This window comes from Symphodus melops (assembly GCF_947650265.1).
Source record: "Symphodus melops genome assembly, chromosome: 5".
NCBI classification, from domain to species: Eukaryota; Metazoa; Chordata; class Actinopteri; order Labriformes; family Labridae; genus Symphodus; species Symphodus melops.
Window position 1 is genome coordinate 26,134,082 of NC_136695.1, and position 28,000 is coordinate 26,162,081.

The 28,000-nt window shown below is 40.1% G+C and overlaps 5 protein-coding genes across 5 annotated transcripts; 3 read left to right on the forward strand and 2 right to left on the reverse strand.

The window, feature by feature from the left end:
• Positions 1-454: 454 nt before the first annotated feature.
• etfb (electron transfer flavoprotein subunit beta) lies at positions 455-5,905 on the forward strand. Its single transcript, XM_079344640.1, has 7 exons — positions 455-620; positions 2,538-2,696; positions 2,994-3,152; positions 3,266-3,328; positions 4,168-4,326; positions 4,536-4,750; positions 5,287-5,905. The coding sequence occupies exons 1-6, from the start codon at positions 567-569 to the stop codon at positions 4,704-4,706; spliced, it is 765 nt and encodes a 254-aa protein (XP_079200766.1). The 5' UTR covers positions 455-566; the 3' UTR covers positions 4,707-4,750; positions 5,287-5,905.
• Positions 5,906-6,945: 1,040 nt separating this feature from the next.
• Positions 6,946-13,840, forward strand: vsig10l (V-set and immunoglobulin domain containing 10 like). Its single transcript, XM_079344675.1, has 12 exons — positions 6,946-7,216; positions 7,787-8,113; positions 8,726-8,998; positions 9,086-9,346; positions 9,830-10,075; positions 10,199-10,474; positions 11,253-11,345; positions 11,690-11,914; positions 12,402-12,521; positions 12,704-12,741; positions 13,421-13,507; positions 13,594-13,840. The coding sequence occupies exons 1-12, from the start codon at positions 7,144-7,146 to the stop codon at positions 13,666-13,668; spliced, it is 2,094 nt and encodes a 697-aa protein (XP_079200801.1). The 5' UTR covers positions 6,946-7,143; the 3' UTR covers positions 13,669-13,840.
• Positions 13,841-16,991: 3,151 nt separating this feature from the next.
• Positions 16,992-20,326, forward strand: lim2.5 (lens intrinsic membrane protein 2.5). The gene is made up of 5 exons (XM_079344674.1): positions 16,992-17,133; positions 18,485-18,697; positions 19,474-19,623; positions 19,839-19,973; positions 20,160-20,326. The coding sequence occupies exons 2-5, from the start codon at positions 18,520-18,522 to the stop codon at positions 20,219-20,221; spliced, it is 525 nt and encodes a 174-aa protein (XP_079200800.1). The 5' UTR covers positions 16,992-17,133; positions 18,485-18,519; the 3' UTR covers positions 20,222-20,326.
• Positions 20,327-20,519: 193 nt separating this feature from the next.
• On the reverse strand, positions 20,520-21,413 carry LOC306824024 (free fatty acid receptor 2; the record flags this gene model as incomplete). The annotated part of the gene is made up of 1 exon (XM_079343981.1): positions 20,520-21,413. The coding sequence occupies one exon, from the start codon at positions 21,411-21,413 to the stop codon at positions 20,520-20,522; it is 894 nt and encodes a 297-aa protein (XP_079200107.1).
• LOC306823337 (sialic acid-binding Ig-like lectin 14) lies at positions 21,341-27,727 on the reverse strand. Its single transcript, XM_079342796.1, has 11 exons — positions 27,663-27,727; positions 27,230-27,328; positions 25,764-26,117; positions 25,218-25,520; positions 24,873-25,136; positions 24,227-24,508; positions 23,999-24,095; positions 23,748-23,804; positions 23,386-23,548; positions 23,177-23,230; positions 21,341-21,414 (listed from the first exon to the last, which is right to left on the reverse strand). The coding sequence occupies exons 2-10, from the start codon at positions 27,270-27,272 to the stop codon at positions 23,192-23,194; spliced, it is 1,602 nt and encodes a 533-aa protein (XP_079198922.1). The 5' UTR covers positions 27,273-27,328; positions 27,663-27,727; the 3' UTR covers positions 21,341-21,414; positions 23,177-23,191.
• Positions 27,728-28,000: the final 273 nt, after the last annotated feature.

Genomic DNA, 28,000 nt, shown 5'->3' on the forward strand with positions numbered 1-28,000 from the left:
CTTCTATGAGCCAATAATGTAAAGACAAATAAATACAATGTATATACAATGTTTTACAGGTTTCATTTGAAGACGTCACCGCTATCGTCACACTAAACCGTTTTCAGTGAACTTTCCCCCACTCAAAGCGGAACCTTTCTTTTTCTGTGGATTTGTTTCCGACTCATATATGATAAGCACCAGAATAAATACAGGTGAATTGCCCTAATACACACTGATTTAATACCATTACTATGTCGTTGCCAATAATGTGTTTAACCCTCTTCCGCAAAATAAGGTCTGAGTTTATCGTCTTTGATCCACCAAAACAATGACACCGACTGAGTACTTGATGTATTTAGCAACAGCTCAAATGCGTTCTAGCCAATCAGTGACAAGATCATTCCTTCATGTACGCTCCTCATTGGCTGAATCGGTAGGCGGTCCCCCTCGCGTTACGCTCCCCTTGGTGTTGCCATAAAATACTTCCGACCTCTCCTCCTTGGGTGAGAGTTCATGTTCATTGCGGTGACTCTTTCGCGTTAGCTGTCCTTACCACTGAGGAGCTTTCAGTCGTTTCAGCTACGATGTCTGGCCGTGTTCTCGTTGGAGTCAAACGTGTCATTGACTATGCTGTTAAGGTAGTATTTTTATTTTTTTTATTTTCACGTTTAAATAAATTCGTGCCTGTTCCTCTTCATTTGACTTTCTTAGTTCTGCTAGCTGTCGTTAGCCCACAGAGACCAGCTGGCAGAGTCCCACTAAGATAATGAGCACAACTAGTTTAAGTAGTATGTGTACAGCCTGAAACATCTATTATGCACTATTTAAAAACAACAACTGTAAACAACAATGTAGTGCATTACTTCTTCTTTGGTATCTGAGCTGCTGTTAGGCTCCTGTTTTCATGTTGTGTAACCTCATGTCTCTGCAAAGAGCAATTTATCGACAACTGGAATAAGGAGCCTGAAGCACAATGCTGCAGTCACTTTTCTTTTTCTTTTTTTAACTTCCCTACAAGGTAAAAACTATCCAATGGTCGAGCAGACAGACAGTCATCTTAGATGTAAATCAGATGGGCCAGGAGGTGGACATGCTGTTTATATTTCATAAAGTACAGAAGTTATATGAAAGGGGGAAAAAAAGTATTGTATGTTGAGTCTTGAATGAGTCTTCTAAAATCAGTTTGACAAGTGTCATTTAGGGTCAATTGTGCAGGTGAACTCAGGATTATTATTTTAGATTATACATGGTGTACTATTACTAAATGATTTTATTTTATAGACTTTAGGTCCATTTGAGAGACATACAGCAACACACAGGTTAAAAAAAATGTATAAAACAATTATACCAATGCTTCCACAAAGATGACTGGTATCATACAGTACTGAGATGAGGATTTGTTGACAACATATCATTTTTAGAATCATTCAGAGGGCAGATTAATTTGTCGATCAGATTTCTCAACAGAGCTTGGAGCACGCTGACTCCTACGTTACAAAACATTTCACTCGCACTGCCTCATCTTTTGTTTTTTTTTTAGAAATATATGCAAACAATCATAAAAGACAACCTGCAGCTTCTGCATGCTCGTCTTCTTAAACTTGACCCACAAGGGGGCAGTAGTAGTAGTAGTAGTACATGTTGACCCTCTTGATTATGTTGTTTTGTTTGAGGATAATCATTATAGTTATATTAAACATCAAAAAAAAAAAAAGAAAACACCAACTTGTGGCAACAACATTAGGGAAGATGTCTTCTGTATTGACGAGACATTTCCCCATGATCATGATCAAGAAATGTTTTCTGAAGTTTAAAGATGAGGATCTTAATCGGCACATTGCACAGACGTGACCGCTCCGTATTCTTTTATCATATCTTGACATGGATTTAAAGCCTAAAATTAGCACAAGTAGCAGCCGTGACTATTTCTCTCTCCACTGAACATGATAAAATCTTTTAAGCTCGTCAGCCAGAGTTCCAAAATCCTGAGGAAAGTCTTCTCATAACATTTGAGGCTGAGTAGCTGAACCTTTTTTTTTTATTCCCAGATTACTCATTTCTCACCCTAAGGGGAAGCTCACCTCTTTAATTTTGTACTTTAAAGGAATGTTTCACAATAAGAGGTGAAGTGAGAGCCTGGGTGGAAATGAAGGAAGGCACAAAATCTATGCACAATTAGCCATCTATAGGCCTTGATGTTTCTGCTGTGGTCGACAGATTATCGGGGGCAGATAATCAGCGTCTGTTTTTAACTCTTCTCTCTCTCTCTCTCTCTCTCGTCCTGCCTTCATAACTATCTGACTAGACGTCACACATGTAATAGACAGTCACTGAAGCCTGGGTGCCGTAGAGGAAGGGCCCGACCACACAGAGACCATTGTTGTCCGATGGTATCATTATCAATAAAATAATATCAGTCGGCCCCTACATTTCTGGCTCACATCGTGACGAGTACTTGCGTCAGAGAGTTGGCCTCAGAAGTGATGAAGATAGTTTGTTTTCGAGCCCCCCGCCCCCCTGCAGTGACTCTGCCCTGCGGTCTTCTCCCTCCTCAGATCCGCGTGAAGCCGGACAACAGCAGCGTGGTGACGGATGGCGTGAAGCACTCGATGAACCCCTTCTGTGAGATCGCTGTGGAGGAGGCGGTCAAGCTGAAGGAGAAGAAGCTCATTAAGGAGGTGGTGGCTGTCAGCTGTGGCCCACAGCAAGCGCAGGTGGGTGAGGCCCGGCCAGACCTGGCACCCGTTTCTTTTTAATCAATGTCCCTCCTGATATACAGTTTGGTTTGGCAGGAAGCCTTCTTTCTGCAGAGTTCTTTCCAGGAGTTTCAATCTTTTCTTGGCTTCAGCTTCATATTAAACGAGGAAAGGAGTTCAGCCTCTTGAATTTATGTTAATATAATTGAACAAATGTTGATTTAAGTGAGAGAAAATAACTGTGTATCCCACATCGAGCTGTTTTTTTCTCATTAATACAAGTTGTTTGACCCTGTATCACGCTCCCTCTTATAGGAGACCATCCGTACTGCCCTCGCCATGGGAGCAGACCGCGGCATCCACGTGGAAGTGAGCGGGAAAGACTATGAAACCCTGGGCCCCCTGCAGGTCTCCAAGATCATGGCTGCTTTGGCCAAGAAGGAGGACGCTCAGTTGGTCATCCTGGGCAAACAGGTCGAGTCATATCACTGTTACACTTTCAAACGACATCAAACTGCCTTACTCTCTCATCACGGTCAATCGACACAACCATTACCTGCTTTGAGTCAATTGTGTTGCTTTCATAGGCCATCGACGATGACTGCAATCAGACAGGTCAGATGACAGCCGCCTTGTTGGACTGGCCTCAGGTGAGCGCTCACTGTAATTGATGTATTCTAACCAGAGCTTAGTTAAACCTGTCCCTGAAGAGAAACGGCCTGAGTCTGAATCGGCTAAATTGGAAAACGTCAGGTTCAATCATTTCCATTTGTTTAAAGAAGCGGCACAGTGCTGATATCAGGTGGGCTCTGGTCAGCAGAGACCAGTCGGGGTCAGCGAGAGCTGCAGTGTTCCAGCACGCAGCAGGAAAGCAGGTTACGGCTGGTTCAGACAGGTGACATGAAGTTCCTCTGGCTCGCCTGTAGATGGAGTACTTGGTTAGTGGGTTACATCACAGTGTACAGGTTGAGCAGTGAGGCAAATATTACAATGTGAATCAGCTGATTTCTTAAGGTGGCACTGGTTCAAATCTGCTCTGTTTATTCTTACCATCAACCCCATGACCTGTCCCAGTTCATAGTCTGTAGACTTCCGGGAATAGTTGCAATGAAAAAATCACACCAGCAGGTGGGGCTGTTTGACAGTCTCATAACCTGAGCTGGGGTTCGGTGGTAGAGTTGTCTCTTACCTGGAAGGTCCTGGGTTCGATTCCCAGCTCCAGCAGCCACATGTATAAAGTCTCCTTGGACAAAACGCTTAACCCTAAGTGACTTGTAAAAGTATGTATGTAAAAGCACTTTCATTGGTCAGGAGACTAGAAAAGCGCTCTACATGCTCAAGTCCAATTTACTATTTAAATAACCCCACACTGCCTCGATCTTTAGATTTGCAATGATGCATGTGTGCGTTCTCTCTGTTTATCAGACGCTCTTTTTGTCTCTGAATTAGATTTGATGAATTCATTAGTTCTCGTTTGTTGATGTTTCAGGGAACTTTTGCATCAGAAGTGGCATTTGACGGAGACAAGATTAAAGTGGTGAGAGAAATTGATGGTGGCCTGGAAACTATAAAGATCAGCTCACCTGCAGTGATCACAGCAGACCTTCGACTCAACACCCCCAGATATGCCACCCTGCCCAACATCATGGTAGGTAGCAGGGAAATGTGGCCGTAAGAGAGATGGCAAGACGAATGCATGAAATATGTTTTTTTTTTTATTTAAAAAAAATGACTCTGAACAGAGAAGCCTTCAAGTGATCTATTACACAGACTGTTTAATTATTGTTTTATAGGCCTCAGGCAGTCGTACAGACTCTGTATGACACCCTTGTCTTGTGTACCCTTTTCTACTCTCAGAAAGCCAAGAAGAAGAAGATAGCTAACGTGAAGCCTGCAGACTTGGGGGTGGACCTCACATCACGGCTGGAGGTGTTGAGAGTGGACGAGCCCCCACAGAGACAGGCGGGGATGAAGGTGGAGACGGTGGACGACCTGGTCGGCAAGCTGAAAGATGCAGGGAGGTTATAAAGCGTCAGGAGCATCAGCAGGGGAGCCCACACCTGAGCAGCAGGGTGAGCGTCACTGAGTCAGCCCATGGAGAGAATGACTGAATGTAGATGGTTAAAAACTAAGAGGAGAACGAGATGCAGTGTCAAATAGTTTGCATTATGATCCGTAGCGATCTACTTCGTTATGTCAGAAAGAGTGACAACTGAGTGACCGTCTCAAACATTCCTAATATTAACAGTGATAGTAATATATTTTTGGGTGGGCAAAAGTCGAGGTTTCTAGGAAAGGGGGGGTAAAATACTTTCTGAAACTGGGCAGGGTAAAACTTCCCAGGCTTCTGTTTTATGCAGCACAGTATCCTCTTATCATAAAAGATAGAATTGCTATGGCTAGATTAGCCTGGAATATTAATATCATGATATCCGTATATCCTCTTCTCTTCTTTGTTTAAAAAAAAAGAAAGAATAATCATCTAATTAATTGCTTTTGACAAAGACAATTATGTTGCTGGAGTGGATGAAAGCAAAGCTAATTAAAGATTTTAATTGCAGCTCTTGTCTTGCATCACATATCATACATTTTCTTTTTCTGCTTGCAGGACTCACTAATGAATAACTGGACTGTTTTACATAAGCACGCCTGGAGGACGAGCTTATGCACTGGTCTAATCCCTCTGTTTGACACTGTGGCTCCTGAGGATGTGCAGCAGGTATGAACAGGAGAGAAGAGTTCTGAGACGCGCTGTCCTTCAGCAGAAACACACAGGATCATCTCCTATCTACATTTTAATTGACATGGACACACCTGTATAAAACTTTATTCAACAACTGAAACCCAGAAACCTCCTATCATTCATGCTTCTGTTTTGTATTGCAGTGTACTTTAATGCCATCACTGTGATGCTTTTCACCAACAGTTGCAGCTGTTAAATCTGGTTGGTCTATACTCACACATGTTCAGAGGGGCAGTTTTTGTAAATGAGATGTGTAAATATGGATCCAAACATGTGGAAATGACAATGTTCTTCAAGATTAGTGCTCAGTCTACTGGTAAACTGTGTCGTTTGTGTAACTGGGTTTCAGTAGTGTGTACATGGTGTCCTTCATTATGATCAAGAGATGATGATCACAAATCCAAATGTAACCATAAGCGCCTCCATTCTCTGTTGATTGTACAGAACATTACAATAAAGCAGCCAGTCTTTTTCTTTATCATAACACACCTGTGAATGTCATTTTTCTCTGAACTGTTTTAATGTAACTATACGCCAATACCCGGGGACTGCATTTAGGGCTATTTCCAAGTGGTTTTGCGCTAAACTGAGGGGAAGTTATAAAACGTGTTCTGGGATAAATGTAACTCAAAAAGTAGAGGAAACAAATCAACGGCATCTTTCTGAAAGACACCAGGAGATAACCGTTATCAAAATGACACCATGAAGTGTGCAATACTCAATATAACCATAAAAATATTTTTCATGAAAACTTGACTCATTCTTATGTCATGCATCTTTTCTCATGTCAAATAAATAGACTTGAGCTTGTATAGCGCTTTGTTAGTCTTCTGAATACTCGAAGCCCCTTTTTACCGCACTTCCCACCTACACATTCACACACTGATAGTAAGACCACCAGAACTAAACTAGTCCCATTCACACGCTGCAGTGGGAGCTATTCGGGGTTAAGGCAAGTGGCTGCAGGAGTTGGGGATCGAACCCTCAACACTAATGACGCTCAAGTTAGGTAAATGTTAATTACAGCATCTGTATAATGGATCATGTATCTGCCCTCTTTCTTTCTCAAGTAACTGAGTGGAAAGGTTTGTTTTTTGATTATTTTTTTATGTACAACCAAATCAAATCTTATTGTAGAAAGAAGGGTATAACGTATAAAAAGGCTTTGTTTGAAAGATTTCATAATGTAATGGTTATATTACAGACCGCACTACTTTTCAAATTTAATATAATTTGTTTCAAAGTGTTTTGTTTCATTAATATGATACCCTTCAGGTTCCCGTGGTGGAAACACCCATGAAGGACAAAACGTGGACAAACGGCAGGTGAGCTGACCCGGATCTTTCAACACCTCGTGACGTGTTTATAATTATTATTCCAAATATTTTACTCATCAGTATTTAGATTTGAATTCAAACGGCTCCTTCATTTCAAATAGAAAAAAACTTCATGTTTGCGTCTTCACACAGCACCTGAAAAGCGGTGAAGGGGAGGGGCGTGGCTTCACGTGCACAATCAATGCTTTGAGTCGGCACAGGTGAGCGACTCGCGCGCACTGCTGACAGCTCGAGCTCGGGAGCGACGAGGTGGGCCCGCGGATGCACTTCAGTTCAAGACACTAGAGGACATTTGTTCGCTTGTTTTTAATTCTCTGAGAATAAAGGCGAACACACGGCTCTTTGAGGAGCTCGTGAGTTTATCGTCTGGTTTGTTGTCTCTAAAATGACGAGGGTGGATAAAACCAAGAGATTTACAGAAGTTTTTCTGTTCCTTTTCTTGAGCTGCGCTTTTCACGGTAAGATGTACCTTTAATTTTTTTTAGCTTAAGATTTAATATCCTAGACCATTTAGACTAAATAAAAAAAAAATGCCTGAGCCTCGAAAACTTTTCTGAGTAAAACTATCTTTAATGTTTAATTTGTCCTTTCCTTGGATGTACATTGAAGCATGGTAATAATACTGTGTGTGCTTAATTTGGTAGCAACAGAGTCCTGTGAGCAGTGGTGCGTTTTTAAGTGGTATACTCAGCAGCCTCTGTTATAAACAGTGTCATGCACGACAACTACATTTAGTGTGTGTGCCAGCCAATAGGAGACCTAGCCACCAACAGGGAAAAAATGCAGCATGTTACTGAATGTTGTAAATTACAAATCAGACGAGATTTAGAAGTGGGTATACCCTATGTAGGCTGAAAAATAACCTCTGTATACCCTGCACTACACCACTGCCTGTGAAAATGTCATATTTGCCTGTCCAATATCTTCCTGTCTCATTTTAGCATTTATTGCATAAACTGTGAAGTAAATTGTCTCACTACAGGCTCATCAAGACAGTAAGACGTGACTTCTTGTCTCCATCCTATCAGGTGCTCACTGTCAGCTGGTGGTCTCTCCTGCTGGTCACACTGTGGTGAATGCTGAAGCTGGCAGAAATGTGACTCTGGCTGTGTCCTTCATTGGAGCTCCTGACCCTGTAGTTGTGTGGTTCATGAAGGATGTGCCTCTCCTCACATGGAGTGTTGGCCTGTCTGCTCCAAACATTGCTGAAAACGAAAGGAAGATGCTGAGACTCGAGCCAAGTGGATCCCTGACGTTTGTAAATGTGACACTTAATTACAGCAGTGACTATACTTTTGAGGTCACAAAGTCTGGACTTAAACAAGCCTCGACAACTTTTACTCTTAATGTTTATGGTGAGTATATGAGTATTTTGAGGTTTGGATTCAATGGCTCATTAAACTTGACAGTGTTGCTTCCAGGTCAACATTGCACAAATATTTTCTGTTTTCTTGCTCCATGGAAAACATTAATTGGATTAGGCATCGATGGGATCATACATAGATTTTAAAGTCTAGTTGTGGGTTTGTATACTTTTTTTTTTTTTTTTGATAGTGCAGACAATAAGCCTCAGCTGGAGTTCAGCTGTAGACGGACAAAAAGAAAATTAAAGGGATTTAAAAAAAGAGATAAGCAAGAGATAAGCCTTGCATGTAATTCAAGTATAGTTCAATTAATCTTACTACATTTCTCGAGGTACTAGTTAACATGTAAATGTATAAACAGTATAAGAAAACCTAAAATAAGGGAAGACAAGAGAGCATTGCTGTTCAAGGCTGGCAGAATATCCATATATTCATGCAGATATCTAAGGGTTTCTTTTTATTGACCAATTTTCAAAACAAAAGAAAGCACGCTATCAATTAATTTGAACTTTTCCAAAAAGAGAGATCCGAGTGTTTTTAACCACAATCACTTCAGTTCTTCATCCCTCTTTTCCACCACTCCTCTCACTTGTTTTCTCACAGAAATCATCCAGAATGTGAGTCTGAGATCAGTGCCGGATTTGGCCATAGAGGGGACTGAGCGCTTCTCACTCGAGTACAGCATGTCCCAAGGAGTGGTCCAGCAACAGACGTGGCTCTTCAACAGAATGGAGATACAAAACAACTCACACTACTGTGTGAAAGACAAGAGCGTTGAGATCCTTAATCCGACCCGCAGCGACACAGGACAGTACTCGGTGTTTCTGTCAAACCCTCTTGGCAATGTGACAACTCACATTAATGTCACGGTGTTGTGTAAGTCTGCACTCTCTCTGAAAACCTTTGTTTGTTTCCCTTTCCTCTCTCGTGACGCTCCTGTCTTTTCTTTGCTGTCTGTTACAGATGGACCAGAAAATTCCATAATTCAGGCACGCCCTGCTCGGCCTTTCTATGTATCAGGAGACTCTCTGCTCCTCTCCTGTTCGGCAAAGGGCTCCCCAAAGCCAACTGCTGAGTGGATCTTTGGTGGTCAGAACATTTCACGCTCGGGAATCTTAAATCTAACAAATGTAAAGGCCAGTCAAGGAGGCAACTATACATGCATGTTGCTAAATGAGCTGACCAGAAATCAGAGCCAAATAAGCTTTATGTTACATGTTTATGGTAAGTGAAAAGCCTGACTTTTGTTTTGTTTTAGGCGCGTAGGTTATGTCAAGTGGTTCTTTATAAGGTATCTACTTTTTCAAAAATCTTCCATCATAAAAACATCTGAAACAATATATTTTGTTTTTTTTAATTTTGGGGTAAAGCTCATTTTTATCAGCAGTCACTTGGTTACAACAGGAAAAACAAAATACAGATTAACAACCGTAAAACAAAAATGTCTAGTTTGAAAATTTTGAATGATTTAAGTCAAAATACACGTTTACAATCTTTACCACCTTTACAACTTTTTCTATGAATGTATTAACAGAAAGTACACCATTAGAATCAGTACAGTCCTAAAAAGGTTTAGATTTTACAATATACAGTAAGTGATTCTCATCTCACCTGTTTGGGTGTTATCAAAATGGACCCATCTAGGAATAAATGTGCAGCCCGTTTGGTTCACTTTAATGATGTCTGACCGATCTTGTCTTTGGACAGAGAAGCCATCAGGGAACCCGCTTTGCTCTGTGCAGTCCGTGAATAACAACGTGGACTTGCAGTACCACTGTCAGTGGTCTGGGGGAACACCACAGGCTCGGATTTATTTCCCACAGCTTGACAACAGCAAAAGTGGATTAGGAAACTTAAGTCTGTATGTCAACGCTTCAGAAAACCTCGATGGGAGAAATGTCACATGCTTGACTGAACACCCAATTGAAAATAATACATGCAACATCGCTGCAAGTAAGTTCCAGATAATTTTATGAATTATAAACAGGTGATGGATTTCTGAACAAACATACATTTGACATTTAAAATTTAATAATGTTGACTTGTCAAAACCCCCCAAAACCTTGTCTTCCCTAGGTAGTCCCGTGAAGTTCACTCCAACTGTGGGAACCACAGTCAGCTTTGACAAAATAGTGGTCAGTATCCACTGCGTCAGTGAGGCATCTCCCAGCGCTGTGGTGTCATGGTCCAGAGGCAGCGAGGCCGTCGCCAACGGGACAACACACCAGATCAGCAGTGACACAATGCAACTCCAGATCCGTGACCACAACATCAGCACCTTCCTCCTCCAAAGCTACACCTGTACCTGTAAAAACCCTTTGGGCGGCCAGAGGAGGGAAATCCAGTTAACAGGTATCGAGTGGTTGTCATTGGATTTGTTTATTTGCCTTCCAACATTAAGCAGCGATGAAACTTAATCAGATGCATCCTCAAGTATTACTTTGGTTTATGTAACTTCTTCTCTGTAAATGTGGAGGTCTATTTTACATTTGAATGATAAGTTTTACTTCAAGATATTATGTATTTCAGTTTATCTATTTGTATTTTGCACACGTGTGTGTGTGTATGATATATTCAAACACAAATACTCATTTTCTTCCCCTCATAGTGTGTCTGTAATCTGTAAATCTTTGACTTTGGGGATTATGTCAGACACAACAAAACACTGAGATTTCCCCTCGAGCTCAGAAGATTAAAGGCAGGCTGGGTAATTTTCTAAAACTAGCGTGGTTTAGAAAGTAGCATTCCCTCAGTGCTCCATCTGCCCCCACCCCCCACCCCCTCCCCTCTGTGCCCCCTCTTACCAACCCTGTCTTTAAGATGAGCAGCTTTGAGCATTTGGTAAACCTTTCTGAAGAATTGAAGGCTCCATTGCTTCCAAAAAGATGTGGTATATAACAGCCAAACATCAAACATTGAGTTTTTTGTGTCATCCTTTAAATACTGTTTCAATTCTGTGGTAGTCAGCCTCTTATTGTGAGCACCACCAGCATACCAGAGTAAAAAGAAACAATGGGCCCTTAGACATAGAGTTAAGTCCTACCTGAGTCTACTTTTCCATTCTAAACAAAGCTCTCCAGTCATGGTGAACCCCCCCCCCCTCTCTCGCTCACAATCCCTCTCCTTCCAGGACCGTCCATCTCAGATTCCTTTTCGTACCCTAATCCAGATGGAACAAACCTCACGTTGACTTGGGAGGTCCCGCCTTACTCCATTGTTACAGGTAAGACAGCCACTAACCAATAAAACGAAGCCCTAGCAAACACGAGGGAAAAAAACAGTTAATTTTCACAGTTATCTTTTTATGTCACACCCAAACCCAATCACCAGGTTTTTAGTTTGTACGTGTCAGCAGCTCCCCTCTGGGAAGAATGCTGACGCAGTGTTCAAACAGAAACTCAATATGAGGGTGTAAATATTGTGTGAGTGGGACCGTGTTATGGTAAAACAAGGACTGTGAAATACAAATGTGACTTTCTGATTCCTCTCTGTCATTCTGTTTACACTTAATAAGTCAGTCTTATAACATTGATCATCTAGAGCTTTTTTTTTTTTTATTTGACAAAGGCTTTGACATCCAGATGAAAGGACCAGGCCTCCAGAGCAAAAGGCGTTATGACAATCAAACTAAAGACAACTTGAACGCATTTCAAACGATTCTACAGAAACCCGGCTCTGCTCGGACCGCAGAAGTCTTTGACCTCGATCCAAAGTTGACGTACCGGTTTCAGGTTATCCCCAAAGCCCTCATGACTTATGGAGAGCCCTCTGCAGTCCACAGGATTGGTCCAGGTATGTCCACATGTTATGTTGTGGGTTTTCTTTTTGTTATACGGTTTATTTTGGGGCATTTTATATCCTTTAGTAGAGATAGAAAAGAGAGAGAGCGGGGATCATAAGTGGGAAAGTATTATTAAAACCTGAACGTTGTCGCTCTGGCTGATTATTATTACAGAGCTGAGCTCCCCCTGGTGGATGCACAGTCCACTCCAGCAACCAATTAAAGATACTTGAAGATGTGGAGCTCAGCAGCCCAATTTATCTTGGGGCGTTTCATGATTATTTAGAGATAGGACAGTGGATAGAGTCAGAAATCAGACAGAGAGGAATGACCTGAAGAAAAGGAGCCACAGATTGGATTCAAACCCAGGTCGCCTCCATTCAATAGGCTACTGGCACGTCACGTTACATGATGTTTATCAGACTGCTGTATTTCTTACTTCAGGGTCAGTCATAGTGCTGGAGCAGAAGCAACATTGATGGTGTTTCTTTGAAACAGGTGAAGGGCTGAGCGGCCCTGCCATTGCTGGAATTGCAGCAGGAATCCCCTGCAGTCTCCTCTTCCTCTTCCTGCTGGCCCTCTTAATCTATCTGTGTTTCTACTGCCACAAAAACAGAAGTAAGTACTGGTTAAAACAACGTTCAAATTACTTTTCTATGTAGGCTGATCTTAATGTGGTTTTATATGAGGTGTATTTGATTATGTTGTAAGGTGCACTCTGCTGATGTGGCCTGTCTGCTGTCATTGTACTGTCCCCATTACTAATTAAATATTCAGACTTTTCTGTTTCTGTTTTGCAGGTCGTCTGAGATATCCTGTTTCCAGAGCGGTTGAAAAGGTAAGAAACAATTCACAGCCTGAATAATAAATTTTAGGAATTAGTCCGGATGGCGTTGTTGCTAACAGATTAAAAACTCACACTGTGAATGTCCATGCTATTTACACCCTGCCTTATATAACTACCTGTAAAACCCTACCTACTCGTGGGGCACTGTTGGATGAATATTAACCTATAATTACACGTTTTATTATTATTTCTGCATACTTTGCACTACTTATCGCTGTGCTATTGTCTAATTATTCCTGTACTTATTAGTCTTGATGATATTTAATGTTATAGTTTTGTATGTTGAGTTCATCTCAGTCAAATTCATGCAGTGGGTAATCATACCTGAGCAATAAAGCCTGTTCTGAGATGAGCAGATGGTTTAATTGGAATGATGTTCTGTGCTGTGTAAAAATATACATCTAATCATGTGTCAGACACAGTTTGCCTTTATTAACATGTTTCACAATAAATCCTGCAAGATCCTAACATCCTGACACTTATTCTTCTTTTACACTTTATTCTTGTTGATTGGTTAAATGTTTTTGTATAGTTGCACTGTCGTTATTTGCTGCTCTGTGTGCCCTGAATTGCCCCCCGGGGACAAATAAAGTTTTTTGAATTGAATTTGAATTGAATTGAATTGAATTGAAGATGTTGGTTGTTTCAGCTTCTTTCTCGTCACTCACAGGCGATACCAACACAAACAGATTCAACTCCTAATAACCTGCTGGTAGGAGGGCTAAAGGCTCCCCCAGATTACAACCGATTTCAAAAGGTAGTCTTTAGCGCCAAACACAACATGAAGATTACTAGTTGGTAATTTACAGCAAATGTAATGAGCGTATTTATGTTTTTTTGCAGGCTCCCTCTGAAAGATCAGTGGCTCCGCCCTCCTTCGTCCCTCCTCCGCCTGTCAGACAGGCTACAACTGTCTAAAATGTGATTTTGATGAAGGTTTTCTTTGTGTAGCATTCTGTAAATATTCAGTTATTTTAAAATGTACGAGATTTTCTTCTATATTTTTACCACAATTTTAACTACTTTTTTTTTTTTTTGGTGTCATATTTATTCCTGTTAGGATGGGAAACTTTCACTTTCCTCTATGATATACAATGTACAACTCCCATCATTTTTAAAGAATATTTATTCATAATAAATCTAAATTCAAGCAATCCTGTTGGTGTCTTCCAGAGTTTCTCAAATATTCTTTAAATTGTGATCTGCTCTTCCTCCGTGTCTTTGGGGCCTTATTGTGAAGTAGTTCACCCTTTGACCTCTAGGGGGCAGTGGAGAAAACATGATGGAGTCACGTTAAAAAAGAGAATCATCAAAAAGGGGGTCCTGTACGGGGGCCATTCTCGTGGACTACACACAACACAATGCCACAGTACCAGAGTGCGTCTGCTGCTGGTCTGAGCTGGACTTATTCCCTGAAGAGGTCAAAGAACTAAAGCAACACTTGTAGTCTGAAGATCAACTAACAAATAAGTCCAACACGTCAGCTTGTGGCCCTCAGTAGGATGCAGTTACATCCCAATATGAGCCTAATGTGTACTTGTTTTTTATAAAGCAACATAGGTCCACACTGCCGAAATAATGGCTTAAAATATTTAATTTGTTACTGAAATGATTAAGTGATTCCTTCTACTTGTACTTCCTTATACTGAGTGCATACATTACACAAAATAAGCAGCATGTCAAGTGACGCCTGGCAGTCAGAAGCCACAAGATAATAATATGCAAAACTCTGCCCTCTTTCTTACGAGGCTCAGAATTGGGAGGCGTTAACAAAATGAAGATTGTAAGAGATGCCTTTCACTTTTAAGCATTATCATTCATTGTCTCAGCGGAGGACTTCAAGAGCAGGTCTCAAACCTCGACAGGGGAAAGTGTTTCAGGCACAAAAGCACTCATGAGTTTTGAGGCAGGTGTCGCCAACTTGGTGCAGCAGATGGTGCTATGATGCAACACTTCATGCATTTGATCACATTGCAATTTGGACCAGTGGATGAGACGAAGGAAATTGACTTGTGTCTCTTTAGAGTATAAGCAGAGTGAACTTCCTCCTAGATGGCTCGATGATATCTGACCCTTTTTTTTCATGCTACGTTATAAAAGAAAAGTTTCCCCAGTATTACTGCCCAGAATGTTTAATCTGATCTAAATAATACAGGTAAATGTTAATGAGTATCTTGTGATGTTTGATTCTTGAAGAGGTTTGTGTGAACACTGGCGCAAAAGAAGAGCTTGTTTTTCATTACATTGAAAAGGCTTGTTCAGAAATATTCAATCATTGGAGTTTAAACTTCGCATAAAGGAAGTTCACACTTTGTTATGATGAAAAGAGGAAGCTTGTGTGCAACTTTAGTAAGGCGTTAAGTAACTGACAGAAGTGTTGTATATCCAGAAATTAAGTCAACCTTGTTGGCAGGCCTATTTTTTTGAAAAAAAAAACAGAACACTGTAGCATTTGTGATGGTGTAAACAGCCTGAAAGAGACTTCCTGTGGAACAATGAGGGTTTCACTTAGTAATTCTAATGACGGCTGTCTTACATGTTGCACATTGTTGAACGCCCAGAGCAGGGCAGAGAGTGTGACATGTTAGTGCACCCTTTAAATGCTTTTTCAAATTCAAATATCCACCCATGCTATTGCAAATTACACAACATTTCTGCATGCACAAGTGTTACACTTAGAAAATGCAACTATAATGCTTGAATGCAGATCTCTCTCTTTTTGTCTTTTGGCAGCACCATGCAAAGAGATAGCCCTCTTCAGTCCTGTTAAGGTTGTTGTGCTTTGTATTAGCAGCTAATAGAGGTCTGTAAAGGTCATTAATTTCATGCAGATCGTTGCAATAAAACCTTTAAATATGTGATTTATGCACACTAATATATGTCTGTTTCTATCTGGTGTAGAGGTCCAATAGTCTTGCCAAGGCAAGGATACAAAAAAGAAGATCCGCACACGGTATTAAAAGCTCTCAGCAAGCAACATATTAATCGCATAGCTCTTCTTCAGGCATGCAAGCATTTACCGATATCCAGGAAGTTCACGGTCAAACCATCAAAGATGATGAACAAAGTTTACCCATGCTGTTTGACTTTATAAAATCATGGGACTCCTATTCTTACACAATGAGAAACACTCTCTAAATTACATGCACACACATCTGTAGTAAAACACAATGTTTTGTTTATTTTTATTTAAGTTTACGATGGTGTTCGTGCTTGTCAGTTTCATTGTGTTTTCAACAAGAAGTAAGTGTTGATGACCTTTGTACCTCAACCGATAATGCAGAGATGATGAAACCTCCTCCACCACATTCAGCCTCAGCTGTGTTAAAAAAAAAAGCATTTGTCATGCTTCACGTACACTCTACTTTGTAGGAAAGTCTTGATGAAACACATGGGGAAGTTGAATAGTAAAGTTGAAGTTGTGTGGAAATTGTACACGTTTTAAAATAGAATTAAAAAGAAAGCAACGTTTCCTTTTTTCTGCATCTTCATGGAAATAGGCATTTTTAAAATTATCTTCTGCAGTTTCTTTTTGGGCTATTTGTAATTTTTAAAAAAAATATCATGACAAAACACTACTTTCAAAAACACATTTTCTTGAAAGGATTATAAGATAATTTGATCAATAAAAAGGCAATCATTGTTCTGTGGTTGAGACAGTAGAGTTCTTTAAGAATTAGCAGTTCTTAAAATTCTTCTATGAATCAATTCATTAATGCAACTTTGAATGTTCTGACAAACTGTGCAACCCTTATTAATCATGGTAATGAGACAGCCGTCAATGTGTTCACGATGTCGTTACATACTGAGGTTGAACATGTGAACTCTCTCTGCATGCAGTGTGTAATTTTATCAAGCACCTCTTTGGTCATGTCTCTGTTCTAAGCGTGCACGTGGTTGTGGGTGTATGTGTGTTTCCCGTGAACACACCCCGTCCCTGAAAGAAAGTGTGCGCTTCAGCATGTTCCATTGACCACTGCAGTACTGCAAGCCTTTGCACATCCACAGTTCCAGAACGCCTCATAGAACAACAGACATGGACTGTAGAGCCGCGGCCTCTCATCCCAGACCGTCCCCCTTCCCCCAACACTGGCACCCCTCCCTCCCACATCCCCTCTACTCTGACCCCCCAAAAATAGTCCCATGTAGTTCAGTGTAAAAGAGTCACGTGGCGTGTGGCCCACCAGCTCAAGTGCATTTGTTCTGTGCTGATTGTTTTAAAGGATTTTGCCTCCATCGACAGAAAAGTGGAGGGGATAACTTTTTGGAATTCAGCCTAGGGCTTCCTCTTTGACGCTCACTCCTGGCTTGCGCTCTCTCTCTCACTCTTTCCCTGAGGAGAGACTGATACTTAAGAGGGTTGAAATATCCTGAGGAATTCAGGTAAGATGATGTTAGATATTTACTTAATTGCTGATGCTATTTAAAGAGAAATAATTAGGAGTACTTACTTAAGTGGAATTCATATCATGGCATGTTAACCAAAGTAAATCTCACAGGTGGATGTGGAAGGCCTTTGCCATGGTAGCTCACCTCATCATACTTTGAATTAACATCTGTTAAATTTGTAAAGGGTACCACAAGGCATTTTGGGCCCCATGAAGAAATATATATAATCAAACAATGACAAAGAATGCACCAATGTTCTTGTATTTTTAAGGCCCCTGTCAGTCACAGGCCCTTCAAATCATCGTAATCGTTTTCTTTCTCAAAAAATTGTGCCCCTGTAGATCTGAGGTTAACTTTTCAAAATGTTTCTTATTATTACCAATTGACACAAAAAAGATAAATCATCATTTTGGAAGGTTTTTTGTTTTTTTGTTTTTTTAATTTTACCTTTAAGGTTTATCCACTTCCTCTCAATAGTACAGATAAATGTGTGTTTGTCAAAATATCTTCCCAAAATGGTGTGTATTAGCTTTCTGCAGTGTTGACACATATTGCCACAGATGTTTTGCATGTTCTGCTTTGAGCAGATTATGGATGAGTACAGTCTTTGCAGCAACATGTTTTTGCCATTTATCATAATGTTTAACTCACATGAGTGTTCTTTGTGTGAAATATAATCATCTCAGGTCACTGTGGCTATTTTTTCTCTGTGGTCTGGCTAAAAAAATAAATATGAGCAGCTTGTTAGACATCAGCTTAGAGTAAACCGAGAGGTAGCACTTGTTGCAATAAGCTGATCGCACTGTGGTTAGTATGGTTGCTTTGACCGGGGGTGCAACTTTAATGTTAGCCACATTGCATAATTATTGTTGTTACAGCTCCTGTAACTGCAAAGCTATAGACCGTGATATACAGATATTAGCTGTGGCATCCTTCTCACATGTCTTCAGATAGCACCATGAGAGGAACTTATGATTGTTTGCCCAATTTCGGTCTAAAAGACGAGTGGCCTTTTATCTTTAAGGAAGTCTAGGTTTGAGGTTGCCTAAAAATAATGATTAGGGAAGTGGTGTCTCTGCCAGTAAGAAGATTTAACCTCTACTTGGTTAAACTAACTAATAACCCCTTTTTTAAACTCAACTTGATGGTAGCCAACATTATGGGAGACTTACTGCATTAGGCAGCTTCTGAAGCTGTACAATCTTCAAACAATATTTTCTTTAGACTGTCACTGGTATTCACATCAAGCTGAAGCTGCAAACTCCTTCTTAAGGAGGAAACCAATTCATTACAACTGGATTATTCACACACCCGGCTTGTTTTTTTTTTCTTTCTTTTTACACAGTACATAAAGCCTTAACCGCTGCCATAGTGTCACTCATGATGTACAGCTTCATGGGAGGGGGCCTATTTTGTGCCATCGTGGGGAACATTCTGCTGGTGGTCTCCACAGCCACAGACTACTGGATGCAGTACCGTCTGTCTGGCAGCTTTGCTCATCAGGGCCTGTGGAGGTACTGCATGTCTGGAAAGTGCTACATGCAGACTGACAGCATCGGTAAGTTGGCAAAATATCTCCCTGGACCCTTAAAAGATATCCCATGTCTCCCTAAGGCACAGCAGATCTTCCCAGAGTCAACGTCTAATTCACTGATTAAAGTAACTGTCCACACTGTTGAAGAGATTTTTTGTAACTTTATAAAGACGAAAGGTCAGACAGGAAGACAAGAGTTACAGAAACACATGGTTTACTCTGAACAATCTGTCCGTTTAAAAGCTGTATTTAGACACAACTTTGAGTGAGGCCAATGATAGCATGCTAACATGCTCACAATGACAACGCAAACATTTGCTCAAACAAACTGTATGGGCATGGTTAACTGTGCTAGTTAGCATTACACACAAAGTAGAGCAAAGACTGATGATACTTTTTAGTTATCGCTTCGTAAACCAAAATATAATGATGGTACAAAGAAATGCAGGGTACAGATAATGCGCCATGCTATCATAGAGTCAGAAAAGAGAGGAACATTTCCAAAGCAACAAGTGCCAGGTTGTCTAAAGTTGGACACAAGCCTGCTAACTCACTGTAGCAGAGACTATAAAACCGTCACTATTACTGCGGCTGCTGGATAAACATACATAAACACATCCAGAGAAGTTCCAGTGAAATGAAAAGGAACACATGTAAAACAGGACCATTCATTTACAACCACTGGTACATTTAAAAACACTCCCTCCTTCTCTCAACTGTTTGAACTCTACTTGCTTGATTTTCCTGTCATAGTTACTTAGTTTTGTTGTTGTTTTCTCCCTTGTTTTACTCGCCCTCAGCCTACTGGAACGCCACTCGAGCCTTCATGATCCTCTCTGCCATGTCATGCTTTGCTGGCATCATCGCAGGAATCCTCTCCTTCGCCCACTTCTCAGCGTTTGAGAGGTTCAATCGCTCTTTTGCTGCCGGGATCATGTTCTTTGTTTCAAGTAAGACATGGATATATAAACCACATAATGTGCTTGTGTCCCCTCATCTGCCATAAGTGATGAATTGTCAAGTGAATTTGCATGCCGCACATCTCCATGGGAAAAAACAGCTATTGAAATTCTGCTTTGACGTCATATGTTTGCAAAATTAGATAATGGTTTTAATATTAACGTGATTAATTTGAATACTCGTTTTTCTCTGTCAACCATGCCAGCTCTGTTTGTTCTTCTTGCAATGGCCATTTACACCGGGGTGACTGTGAACTTCCTGGGCAAGCGCTTTGGCGATTGGCGCTTCTCGTGGTCCTACATACTAGGCTGGGTGGCACTGCTCATGACCTTCTTTGCAGGTTAGTTCAAATAAAGAATTGCAGTAGAGTTTAGTGGTACAACTATGTGGTGCTCATAGTCAAAATAAATCAGCTCGAATACTTTGATATCTACTAAACAGTTATCCTAAGCTGTAGAAAGAAGCTCATATCATCATTATGAAAGCAGTAGTTCTGAAGTGCTGTTAATGCGTTTCTGTTTTGCAGGTATATTCTACATGTGTGCCTACAGAATGCACGAGTGCAGAAGAGTGGCAGGCCCGCGTTAAATTCAAGAGGAAAGAATGTGAAAAGGCTGAAAAGGTTTTCAAGAATATCAATTCCCCTTTCAAAATTAGAGAATTTGCTGTAAAATAATAAAAATTTGAAATGTGCATATGCATAGAACATGTGTTGTTTTTTTATCGGAGTAGTTCTATGTTTTGAGCTGGGAAGTAAGTCAGACAGTTTTTTAAATGAACAGAGGCATAAAAGCAATATTCACAGCATTAATATATTATAATATTTAGTACAATAATAGCATTGAATCTGCTGTGTGTACACATGTTTTGAAATTGTATGTAAGACTCAGCTACAGCTTGTGGCCTGTAACTGTAGATTTGAAACTCTCTTTTTGAAAATGGACTTCTCACTTGTGCAGCGGAAAGAGGAGGAAGAAAAGTAGAATATGATGGGATCGATACAGGTGTTGAAGGTGCTAAGCAGCAAGCTGTAGTACCTCCATTTTGGGCTCACACCCTGGAAGAAACCCAGTAAATGGGAGATGTTGTATGGCAACACACAAATGAGAAACACAGCTAGGGTACCCAGGGCCATGCCGATGGCCTTCTGCTTCTGTTTCAGGGCTATCCGCGGACGGCTGTACAGGATGACGATGCAGCTCAGGTAGCAGTAAACAGAAATAATAAGAGGTATAAGGAAGAGCACAAAGAAAAACTCCACACGCACAGGAAGGAGGATTGCCAACTGCTTCTCTGTGAAGTTATCATAGCATGTGGTTGTGTTTCCATTGGACAGGTCTGGGTGGTTCAGGATTACTAGAGTAATACTGCAATGTATCCCTGATATGAGCCAAATGACAGCACTGGTAACTATCCCGTACACAGGTTTCTGCAACTTATGGTAGGCGACAGGAAAAGCTACTGCAATGTAACGAACCACACTGACAGCCGTCAGCAGCAGAGAGCTGGTATAGATGGTGGAGAAGAAGGTGAAGGAGGTGATGGAGCACATGAAGTAAGGCAAAGTCCATGTCATGTCTGAAGCTGCCTCGTGCATCTTGAGAGGAAGGATGATCAAGAAGAGCAAGTCAGAGACGGTCAGGTTGATGAGCAGGATGTCTGTAGGAAGAGGCTTGGAGCGGATCTTCACACAGAAGGCACAGAAAGCCAGGAGGTTTGCTGGAAGGCCGATCAGGAAAGATATGATGTAGGCTGAGAGCATGACGTCACTCCTCACCATTCTGATCCAAAACAAAACACATGCCTACTTTAAAGGGAGGAACAAGGACAGATAAAAGCTATACTCTATTTTCAGTCAAGTATAAATGGTGATAAATGAGTCAAGTGTGTATGTAGCTTTAGACAAAGAGAGAAACAAAATGTGTTTTAATACCTTATAGGGGAATATGTTCAAATATTGCTTGAATTGTGTTCGTTCATAAATAACAAAGTTATGTATTGCCAATATTGAATGTTTGATTAAGCATCCACAAAATCTGTGTTAAAAGACCCTTATAACTTAACCAAGTTCAAACAAACCAAGGCCAAGTGTGTGTGGGCAAGCATGCTGATTGACGTATATATATAAACCCAATAAATAAAAAGGTTACACAAAGTTAAATTGCAATGTTTTTGGGCTGGTTACTGAACTTTTTTTATTTATTTTTTGCTTCTATGTGACTCAGTTAGCGTGAAAAGCACAAGTCACAGGGAATTTCTCTTATCTATTTAAATCAGGTTTGTGCCACTTTGATATGTGGATTCCCACAGGCGTCTGATCCACATTTAAAAAGCAATGTGAACAGCCAAACATTCAAAAAATCATGTCTAAGCAAAAAAAAACGATTGTGATGCAGCCTTAGTTGCCTTGACGTTGGCCACATGGTAGCCCCATGGGATAAAATGTGCAAAAAGCACACTCGGTACCTGCCATCACCCCAAAGTTCAATGACAGTTCCAAAGTTTATATCTACTACATAAAGCTAAAGTCTCTCACATATACACATATTTAATCTATATGTGTTTAATAAGCAGTGTGTTTTTCTACCATGGCCATCTTTAAACTTTTGCTCAGCAACCGTGTACATACTTTTAAATCCCCATCTGTGTGCACATTGATCTCTTTTACATAAGAATGATCAAGTTAATTATGTACATGGTTCAGATCATACAACGACTCCAGACCAACTAAGCAATATAGTCGACTCCCAAGCTCTTTTTCTAAACATCAGATGTCAAAATCAATTTTCAAAATGATCTGTAATGTTAGGACTGATCAGGTAAATATATGTACTTACCTGGATTTGGATGTTCAAAATGCTTTAAAAAGAAACAAGAGCTGCCTGTTGTTGTCCTTGCTGTGTCTTTCTAACCCGTTTATAACTTGTGAGTTCAAAGATGAGCTGACATAAAATTTAATAAGCCGGAAACAGCGAGTCATATTTAAGCCCTGTGTAACTTTCCTCTTCTGTTCTTCAGTGACCAGCAGGATCATAATTTGGTTATATTTAATGACATGCAAATGTGAAAGCCATGTTAACTTTTCTATTAGTTTATTAAAGGACCACCTCCCACTAGATCTCTGCTGGAAGACACTCTAAACATGATAGTCAGAATTGGATCAGGCCTGTAGTCTCTTCAAAGTTACGCCTACACAATATAATTGTCTTCAATTCAGATTAATCTTTTTTCCACATGGTTATTCTACATAGCACTAACTTTTCTTAGCTCAAATCCAGAGTGGCTTCATAGAAGGCTGTTCTGCAGTGATTTTCAGGTGGGAGTACAAAAACATATACTGAATCTTAAATCCACAGCAGAAAAACTTTAATACTGTTCCCCTCCTGTCAACTGATTCACTTAGTTTTCAGTTTACACTGCATCTGGAGATAAGCATTGAGTCCTGTAATCTAAAGCAATTCAACTTCTTTTGATAACGGAAGATGATGTGAAGATGCGTTTGCGATAGCTTCTGACTTCTGAAGGCTACTGTAATAAGCTTACCATGTTACTATCTGATCAGCAGTTTCCATAATGCTCCATGTAGCAATCCCCATCCTGTGGGACGTTAAAGAATCATTTTAATACTCATGAATTATGTGACATATGTGACTTTAAATACAGACACCATTACAAAAAGGTGCCATGTGCTGTTATGCTTAATGATGAATTATCTTGGCATGGTTTGTTTTTTGAAGTTTTATACTTCTCACCTTGTCAAGTGGCTTTTCTGCTGTTGAGTTGTTCTGATGCTTCTCAGCTCTGGATTGTCGGATTTCCTCGACAACATCATTGTCATAAACGCAGGAAAGACTGTCTACCTCAGGGTCGCTCTCTGGTCTGCCTGTGTTTGATTGTGTGTCCTCAACTTGCAGACTACTAGAGAGAGAGAAGACGAGGGAAATACGGAGAGATACGATTAGCGGTTGTTTTTATAAGCATATCAAATCTCTGGAAGTTCGAACTCTTGCTTGTTTGAGCGAAAGGAAAAAAATGCAACTAAAGGGTAAAAAAATGAATATCCAATTTTCTTATATTTAATTGTTTTTGTACATATTGACAAGGTTTTCTTTACCTTTGAGGACAGTGGTATCTTTGTTCCTCTTCGACAGTCACTGTTAAAGTCTGCGGACTTCAAAAAAGATGCACTACCATTTTTATCACTATATTTAACATGGAAATGCAGTCGGTCTAGTTTAAACACAAAACATCCCTTAAAAAAAAGATGTGTGGGACACAGAGCCAGGTGATGATGTGTGGATGATATAACAACAGTATTAACAGCAGCACAATCATTATGTTTAACAAGGACTAAAGTCTACTGACCTGAGTTGAGAATATTTTTTGTACATGTAAATGGCCAGTGCACACAACAAAGCAACACCAAGGACCAGAACAGCGACCAACCACATGAACAAAGAAGCTGTTAATGTAGAAATGGGTCAATAAGTCAATGTAATACATAAACAACGTAAATGCTCATCTGATATTGGATGCATTTATGGAAAATAGTTTATAAATAGTCTTAAGAATCTCCAGCATGACCAAACTTACATGATTCTGGTATGTTGAGTAAATCAAGTTGTCTGGTGTCACTGCCTAGGGAGTTTATGGCTGTGCAAGTTACATTAGCCTGGCTTTTAGCTGGGCCGCTTATTTCCCCAGAGACAACATGTTTCTTATTTGTCAAAACAAAAGTGAAGGAGGATGAGAAGGTGTCATTTCCATGAATGGTCCAATGTATAGAGGCATTAGGGGATGCTTCAGCCTCGCAGACACATGTCAGAGCCTCCCTTGTCAGGTGGCAGGAAGACGCAGGTAGGATTATTGGGGCATCTAGGTAAAAAAACAACAACATTATTTAGAAATAATTAATTCAGTCTGGTACGTTGATTGCCTGCTTGAATATTGAAAGTAAAGTCAAAGCTGTGATGGATGTTTTGTAGATACTAGGTTTGCCTCTGATAGGAGCAAAAATGGTTGATTACTTCAAAATGAAAGAAGGTGGATTTGCTGTGCTAATGGTGAAGATACAAATCTGGTCTATTTGCTATTTTTCTGTGTTTGGACTTAGTATCTTAAAGTTGTATAGTGATGGTTGCTTTTTTTCGTTGTTCCTGACCTTTCATTTAATTTTGATTTTTAATCTCAACGCGATTACAGTAAAAGAAATAGAAGGATTTTTTATTTATTTTTTTACGTTGAACATCCAGATCCAACCAGTCAGACTGTTCCGCTCCAATGTCATTGAGAGCCATGCAGGAGAAAGACGTTTTCCGTGTGATGTTTTTGAAGAGCATTCTTCCCTGTATTGTATTTAACTTGATGTTCCGACCCATCTGTCTTCTGAACCACGAGTACGTGTGTGGATGTGGGTTAGAGTCAGCGGCACACTTCATGACGACGCTCCCCCCATCTATTACAGAGTCATTTTCTGCTATGAGCATCACTTTCACTGGTTTATCTGTGGATGAAGGAGAACATACTTTTAGAAACGTTAGCTCTGTCCTGTACAGTATTTTGAGTTGTAGACTGTATCCCTTACATAAAACGTTGAGTATTATTGGTTGACTGTCTATGGTTAAGCCGCTGAACATTGCAGAACAACCCATTTTGGTGTTATGCATTTCATATGTTGCTCGCCCATACATTGTCTCTGTGTACACCCATAGCAAATGTTCTTTCTCGTTGAAAGTCTTTAAAGTGGAGTTTTTGAGAAATGGATTTCTTGTCCAATCAAGGGAAGGAGTTGATGAGGGGCAAGAGTGGATAAGGCTGCAGTTAGCATGGACAACTTCCCCTTCCACTATTTGCTTCTGGATGGAGATTATTGGAGCTTTTCTCTTCTCTGAAAGTCAGAACAAAGAGGTGTAAGTAAAAACATCTCAGAAATATAGTGATTGAAATTCAAATGTATTCATTAAGACATTCTGGCTAATCAATCATCAAATCTAATAAAATTAATGGGAGTTTTTTATACCAAAGGAGATGAATGAAATCTATTCATACAATTTAAACCTCCATTTTCACCTAACTCGTTGTATTTTCATCATTAAAAGAACAGATAAATGAAAAGTTTGCAAATACATACCCACATAGACTGTTACAGTTTGATCATAGAATTTCTGACTTGCTTTTGAGTCTGGATTGATCCACACATAGACTTTAAGGTTGTTGTCCGTTCTTCTAATATTGTTAATCTTCAGGGTGCAGTTACCCTCTGTAGCTGCACCCTGGACTGAAGTGCGTCCTCTGAACTGTTGTACCACTCTAGGAGCAAGTATGTCGTACACCACAGGATAATACAGCTTATCGTATTGATACCAAGTGACCCGAACATGAGCTTGTGTCTGACATGGTACCACAGCACAGCTCCCCTCCACTGCAGTCACTGTTTTAGGTACAGTGATGTTCCAGCTTCTCACCTGCTGCAGCACAGAGAAGCCTTTGTTGGGGGAGAGGAGGAAGAGGAAGGAAGGGTGAAAGGGTTAGCAAAGTTGGCAGCAAATGTTAGTTTTTCAAATAGGTAATGCTAGTTTGATGATGACTAAGAAAAATGTGTCATGCAAGAAGGAAGTCACACACAAAGACATCTAACAGTGAGCGATGCCCTTATTTTGTATGATCATTTGTCATACAAAATAAGGGCCGCTGTTGTCGCAGTAACCATTAAAATGACTTCATGCAATCTAAACAAGCCAACCACGAAGAACTGAGGCAACCACAACAACCACAAGTTACCCTGCCTCGTGCTCAGATGGAAACCAAACCATGGCGAGACCAAATGTTACCTTGCCCCTTTGGAGACATTTTTTTTGGTCTCTGTCATATTGTCACAGCATTGTTGTTGAAATAAGTCACAGGCAAAATAGTCTTGTGGGCCAGATATTATTGCTGGAAGAAATGTTTCTGTCCCCTTGTAACAAACAAGTTTCCTAAATACATAAAAGAGGGGGTGCAATGACACTGCATGCCGCACTATTAAGCCACCCTGGATGCCATGGTGGAAATGTCTTGGCCCTGATTGGTGGTACTCCAGAAAAGCTCCAAATACTTCAGAAGGATTTCCATTTGTCATGATATATTAGTCATGATTATAAAATTATGTTCTTAGATTTTTTTTGTTCTGAAATTAAAACCTCACCAAAGGAAATGAACTAAAATGTTCTTATAATCATGTCAATAACAATGAAGGTAGTCCAAACAGGTCTGATAATTAACTAGACAGCGGGGCTCTTAACGGACTAACAACATGCTCACAATTTATAACAGAATATACAATACACACATTTAAAATGATAGGTTCAAAACAATGGATCAGAAACTTTATCGAGTATTAACTGATAAGAAGTTGTCTTTGAACGATGGTTTCGGTGGTTTCAATAAAATGATTAAAAAGTAAATAATTCAAATACATATTGTCTGAATTTGAGAGCATTGCTGGTTTGAGGCAGTTTTTTTCCACCTTGATTTCTGTAGTTTAGTGCAATCCTTTTAAAATGACACACAAAGGTTTCATCATTTACAGAACCAGATGCTCTAAAATGTATACCTTACCTGTAATCAAGCTTAAAAGTCCAAGTAAACAAGCAGTCCCCATGGTGAAAGTTGTCACTGTGCGCCGTTCACTGAGTCACCTTCTGACCTTTAACACTTCTGAAACACAACATATCCATATATCCAATATTTCTGCTTAGCATCTCTTAAAAATTAAACATCATGTAGCAGTGTTGAAAAATAATCAGAATACTTTTAATTCTGGCTCACACATCTGGGTCACTACAAGTTTTGGATCCTTTCATACCTGAAGCTCTTTCAGGCACAGTTTAGAAATGTCCACAAAGATAATACTACCGGTTTGTGTACACTATTATTCTGGATCTGTATATCATAATAAGGTTTAAAAAATATCTTTAAGAAAATCAAAAAATGCTCTCTAGATGGAATCATATGTCTCTTTGAGTGACAGAAACGTTACGACTTACAGTACCTTGCCAGATGAGCTGCTTCTTGAATGCGTCTGTGATGGCCCACTGATCTGTCACAGTCCTCAAGTCTACCACTAACCACGACTTAATCCCCTGACACCCCCTTTGCTCTATTCAGTCATACACAGGAAACTTGCTGAGCTCATTTAAAGCAGTCAGGCTGAACGTTGAGAAAATCTGAAACAGAGGCTCCCTTGCCTATTTCTGAAAGTAGGCTTACTAAAACATGAACCCACTTGTTTGTATGTACTTCACTGTGGGGTGTGTGTGTTCCAAGGAGATCTGAAACAATTCAGTCTGGTTACTTGTTCATTTTCATTTTGTGTGAATTTTACAAAGA